The following is a 6,000-nucleotide window of genomic DNA, read 5'->3' as shown; positions in this document are numbered from 1 at the left end:
TTAGGCCGTACCAGTGTTCGTTTGCTTTCGGCGCCCCTGGAGGTGGAGCCCTAGGATGACATCACGTTCGTCTATTAGTCGGTAATGACACCACTTCTCGTCTATTGGTCGGAATACCTTCATTTGCATCTGCTCCAATCGAGTATAACGGTCATACGTACGGTCGGTCGCCAGAGGACTACTGTACCCTGAGCCCGGATATCCGGGCCTCGAGTAATAACGCTTTCTTAGTTTTAACAAAGCTTCTCCACTAGTCTACTATACTACAGTAGTGTACGGTCAGTTCTTTCTATAGTAGTAGCTACCAGAGCCGCGTGACACCCTTTAGCGTACGTTAGGACCAACACAGGCTCATTTCACGAGCTTTACTGCATGGTTTCCGTCTGGGTTTCCGTTCGGTGGTCACTCGACTTGTTTAGCTTCCTGAAGTTGCGTGATGTGCGACGGAGACGACGTCGACGGTTCCACGAGGAGTCATCCCAGGATCTATAGACTGCAGGAAGTCGCTTACAATGAAGACAAGGACTTTGTCGCTGCTGGAGGGTTCGGCGTCGTGTATCAGGGACGTTTGAAGCGTTCTAATGAAGTAGTGGCTCTTAAAGTTTTTGCTAAACTTCAAAACAGGTAGATATATACGGGCCATCGCCGAGTGTCTCTCTAGCTCTGTAATTAAGGTCTAACTTGGAGGCTAGAAACTGCTACATTTTTAACTGAGTGTAATGACACCAGTTTGTGTCTTTCGGTACATACGTAAGCATTGCGCGATGGCTGTCTCTCTAGCTAGAGACTCTACTGATACGTATGCCCTTTGATATGCATAGTAGGATCTTATTATTTTCTCTGGGTTTACATTGTTTATAGTAACAACAAAACGCCATACAGTGTTTAATTATACCTACAATGTTGTCATTTTAAGCTAAAGACGACAAACTAGATTTTTGATTAATTAAGCGTGGTGTCATACCAAGGAGTCTTTATGTCATTTGGGCTCAATGTGGAATGGTGTGAGAAGTGACTCAATCTCAAGAGCCAAGGGAATTCTTTATAGTGGTAAAGGCAGTGCTATATTATGGCGTGCTTCTAGAGAGGAAGATGAGTGGAAGAGAGTATATTCTATACAGTCAATTATTTATGGTGCTGAATTATGGTTGCCACGTAGGGGATCTCATGCAAGAGTCTTTATGTCAAATGTTAGATACTGCGTGGACAATTTTAAAGGTCATTTCTAAAGGACTTGAGATGGATTTTTGAGAATTTGTACACAAAAGGGTCAAGCATAGTCTAAGGAGGCATCTGAAAGGTGCTCTGAGTGCAGGCTTTATTTTTTGCACGAGGCATATTACACAATTTGAATGGTGTGGTGAGACAGCCACATAACCCTATAAATTTTTTGTAGCCACACAGAGGAAGGAACATCTCAAGTATGAACATCTGTCAGGTCTAGGTGGTTTTGCAATAGTGAAGAGGTATCAAATAGATTGTCTACTTTGCAATTTCTCTTTTTTTGGATTAATTTTTTTCATATATGAGTACTGTGCCCTTTGGTGTGAAATATAAATACTATCAATATTAATCAATCAATCAATCAATCAATCAATCAATCAATCAATCAATCAATCAATCAATCAATGGTCATATTGCAGATGTTTGAAGTTTAACCTTATGAGGATAGACAGTACCTGTACTAATTAATGTATGTTTGTGTTTGACAGTGAAGTGGCGGATGTAATGCGGGAGGCACATATAATGCATTGCCTTACTGATTGCCCCTACATCGTTCATTTCTTGGGATTGTGCATTGAGTCTGGTTATTATGCAATTGTTATGGAATATGTAGAACATGGGGATTTGGAAAATATGTTGCTGTTTGGAGTAAACGACCATTCTACCATTAAGCAATGGAGTTGTCGCGTTTGCATGGCTTTAGACATTGCCAAAGGAATGCAACATTTACATAATCTGGAACCACCAATTATTCACAGAGATTTAAAGACAGCAAATCTGTTAGTGGGCCAGAATTACTGCTGTAAAGTGAGATGCAAAACTGGCATTTGTTATAATATTAGTAACCTCATGTTTAAAACACCTTATAGATTAGTGATTTTGGACTAGCAAAAAAATTACAAGAAAGTTCAACAGAAACAGCAAGGGTTGTTGAAGGAACAGTGGCATTTACTGCACCTGAAATATTTAGTGGGATTGTAGAGAAGGATAAGGAAATGAAAGTTGATGTTTACTCGTAAGTCATTATCATTGATAACATTTGTTTTTTAGAAGCTAGTATCACCTGTTTTATTTATAGATATGCAATGGTTCTTTGGCAACTGAAAGAAATGAAACCACTCTATGGTTGTACATGTTTTGTTTGCTTATCATCAATATATTGACAATTGCTTCTCTTTCTAGATAACCTTTCTTATGCCATCATACGAGCAAATGTTATGGCTGGTCAGAGACCTCTACTAAGTGATGGTTATGATATTGAGACATACAAAAAGATCATTGTGCGTTGTTGGGATAGACGAACTGATTGCAGGCTAGACTTTGATGGTAAATCAGAATGATATATTAGGCCAGGCAAACTTGATTCACAATTTATCGTCACCGCCCGCATCATATTATGGGAAACAAAATAAGTTTCATTATTCATTATGACACTGTCTATGGATCAGATGGACCTATCTGTATTCACTGTGGGAGCTCAACTGAACTGACATGCACTGCCCAGGAGCTCTGAAGTATTTTATCTTAATTGTCATAATTGTGCTTTTTTGACGGAATCAACCAGCGCCTGTTGAAATATTATAAAATATAATAAAACAGGTTTTATCAGTACTAAAAGTACATGCCAAACTTGATAGCGAACAATTCAGAGCTCTAGTGCCAGTTGATGGTAATACGTTTAGATAGTTTACTGTAACTGCAAACATATTATTATTGACATACTATAAATAATGACTGCCTGCATGTCCTCATGAAAAAGGCTGGACAATAAACTGTGAATCAAGTTTGCCTGGCCTTATTAGTGCTTACGTGTTTTTGGTATATTGTGCTTTAATACTAGAGATTGTAACTATGCTAGAGGGAATCTTGAAGCAAATCTATTCTGTATGTTTGTGAATGCAAAAATACATGGTTAGAAGCCAAACAGATCCACACAACCACTGGATAGTAGACTTGCAACTAGGGGAATGCTCTTGCCCGGTAGGATACAATGGAACACCATGTAAACACCAGCTCGTTGCAGCAACAAAATACATGAAGTCCACCATCAACAAGATTCCAACTGATTCCCCAAAAGGACGCCAGCTCCTTGCAGGCGTAGCTCTTGGAAAAGATTGCCAACCCATTAGCTTCCACAGCAGTCTTCACCAAAAGTCAGATGAAGAGTACTTGCAGTCCCTCTCTGTTGATATTCAATGGCATAATGAAGACATACGGCATTCTTTCAAAGAATCAGCTATGCTGAATGATGATCTGTTCCAACAGAAAAGGCAGAAAACAACCATGAAGGAGACTGAAATACCCAGTAGTGGTGAAGACAAGAATCAGACAATCGAGACAGTCAAAACAAGTCTCAATGAAGTCATGGTTGACCTAGAAACTGGACATGCCCCCAACATAACAAATAATGATGGGTATCTGACAGCTGTTAAAAAGTTTTGTGAAAACTACTGGATATGTCGAGGAAAATCAACACATCCACCGACCACGCAACAGCGTTTGGTTTCAGCATTACACACTTTTGGCTGTCATACCGGGATAACAAAGCACAGACAAAGAATTCGGGTGCAGCCTACAGCCCTCAGCAGACGAAAACACGTAAAAATTCAAGCTCTGTTCCTGCAAAAGCTGGCCGCCCCAGTGTGTTTAATAGTAGGAGAACAACTCACACAACTCCTTCTGTCAGTAGGTATGTGATGCCGAAGCGAATAGAAAAGATAAAGAGACAGCACAGTCTGTCCGCCAGTATTCAGCAGAACAGCAAAAATGCTTGACAGACTTTATTATAACTTTATACTTAGAAGCATGTTTACTATAGATATACAATGTAAGGTATAGATTACGTGTAAGCCCATGCAATGTTCCTAAAGAGCTAAACAGTTAATCTATGTCTACGTGACTATACGTACTGTAGTCTAGCTACTACAGTATTTCCCGTCCAATTATCCGGTTGGGGCAACCAATTATCCGACTCAGTCAATCGTTATCCGGTTGGGGCAACCAATTATCCGACTTAGCCAATCAATTATCCGATTGGGGCAACCAATTATCCGATGTCGCTCTGGCAAGCTGTACACTTCGCGAATGAAACTCTCACCTTGCATCGCTGGTTAGTTGTTCAGTGTTTTGGGTCTCATTCAAAACTCTCTCTGATGCAGATTGATAGCATCGTGGGAAACGCTATGACAATTAAGCTACTACACAAGTGAATGTGAGGATCCAGCTGCAGCGTGCCGTAACTGAACAGCTCTGCTGTCTTTCTTTTCGCATCAGTCTCGTTGACTTGAGAGAAAAGACCACTGCACCACCGACACTCTCAGCTTCGCTCCCTCGTCCAACTCTGAGTGAAACAAATTTACAATCGCCTAGCGATCGACCTGGAGAGTTTAGAGCTACCTAGACTGTAGACGTAACATGTACTTTATCAAAGTGTGTTTGAGTAGCGTGGTTGTTAATTCTGCTGAGTTCTACAGTACATATTCTCTCTAATTTTGCTTGCATGTTCAGCTTTACGGTGAGTACATGTTAGCTAGAAAGCGCGTTGAGGCCTAGAGCACCTGCTAAGTCCTCTAGTGCGTCAGGACACAAATCTAGCAGAAGTTACCATCTTGCTGTGACAAAAGTCTGACCCTCGCTGCAACGACTGCAACTGCGCCATGTCTCTGTGTGGTCATTCGCGCTGGTGGGCGATAATTAATTACCAGACAATTACTGATGATTTCTCCTCCGCGATTAATTAATAGCGAAAACAAGAATTACCCTGTTTACTGGTGCAGCAGTACGGCGACAACATCCGTCAGTACGCGCTATTATTCCTGTAACCAGCTGTTCCATATATCTACATCGCTCCTAATTAAAACCATGAGTCGGCTAATTGGTTGCCCCAATCGGATAATTGGTTGTCCGAAGCGTATAATTGGTTGCCCCAACCGTATAATTGGTTGCCCCAACAGGATAATTGGGCGGGAAATACTGTAGTAGTCTGCATATTTTAATAGATTGCTAGCTGTATTACGTGTACACCAGTTTGAAGAGGTCTCTGGTTGAACAGCTGAAAGTTGGAACAGCTCCTTTTGCTATGCAAGTGCACTGACGCAGATTTCTGCTGAATTATGAACTAAGAAAAATAAGTTATCACAACGTAAGGTAGACGAAACGTCTAGCCTACCTGCTATAGCTACTTTGTACGCATGTGCTTTGATGGCCTCCGAGTTCGAAAATTACGACGCAGCTACCACTTCAGCAACGTCAATGGTGTGGCGTCGCAAGGTGCGCAGTAGTCAACGAACGCAAACAACAATACAACCATATCACGTTCCTTCTGCCAACGTCACGTGCAGATTACAGCGTATACGGGACGTTTATCTGGGCACTAAAGAAAGTGGACCCAAAAAAAAATTCGCACGCCTACGAGGGCACATAGGCTCGCGTAGCCAGACCATCTCCGCCTACATTGTTCCGGCGAGACTAAGGCACAAGCAAGCGCACATATCTTGACAGTGTCGCGTTGTGACGATTAGACCTACGCTAGAGTAGACCAGACACCAGACTTCGCACCTAGATGTTAATCTTACCTCTGTCTGCTGTAAACCCGCTGCCTGTTCTCAAGTCCTTTAGAAATGACCTTTAAAATTGTCCACGCAGTATCTAACATTTGGCATAAAGACTCTTGCATGAGATCCCCTACGTGGCAACCATAATTCAGCATCATGCAGCCCGTTCCCGCGCAGTTTCGGGTCATAGATATCTAGATGGGCCTAGGCTATAGTGCTTGCT

At 41.7% G+C, this 6,000-nt stretch overlaps 1 protein-coding gene across 1 annotated transcript; it reads left to right on the top strand.

Annotated features, from left to right (window-relative positions):
* The first annotated feature begins 368 nt into the window (after positions 1–368).
* LOC134185807 (probable serine/threonine-protein kinase DDB_G0271682) lies at positions 369–3,120 on the top strand. The gene is made up of 6 exons (XM_062653719.1): positions 369–624; positions 1,713–2,031; positions 2,094–2,239; positions 2,303–2,349; positions 2,407–2,550; positions 3,065–3,120. Exons 1-6 carry the CDS (start codon positions 437–439, stop codon positions 3,118–3,120), a joined length of 900 nt encoding a protein of 299 aa, XP_062509703.1. The 5' UTR covers positions 369–436.
* Positions 3,121–6,000: the final 2,880 nt, after the last annotated feature.

This window comes from Corticium candelabrum, chromosome 1 (genome assembly GCF_963422355.1).
Source record: "Corticium candelabrum chromosome 1, ooCorCand1.1, whole genome shotgun sequence".
In the NCBI taxonomy this organism is placed as follows: domain Eukaryota; kingdom Metazoa; phylum Porifera; class Homoscleromorpha; order Homosclerophorida; family Plakinidae; genus Corticium; species Corticium candelabrum.
Note: the sequence above shows the minus strand (reverse complement) of the source record. Positions and strands in the feature narration are given on the sequence as shown.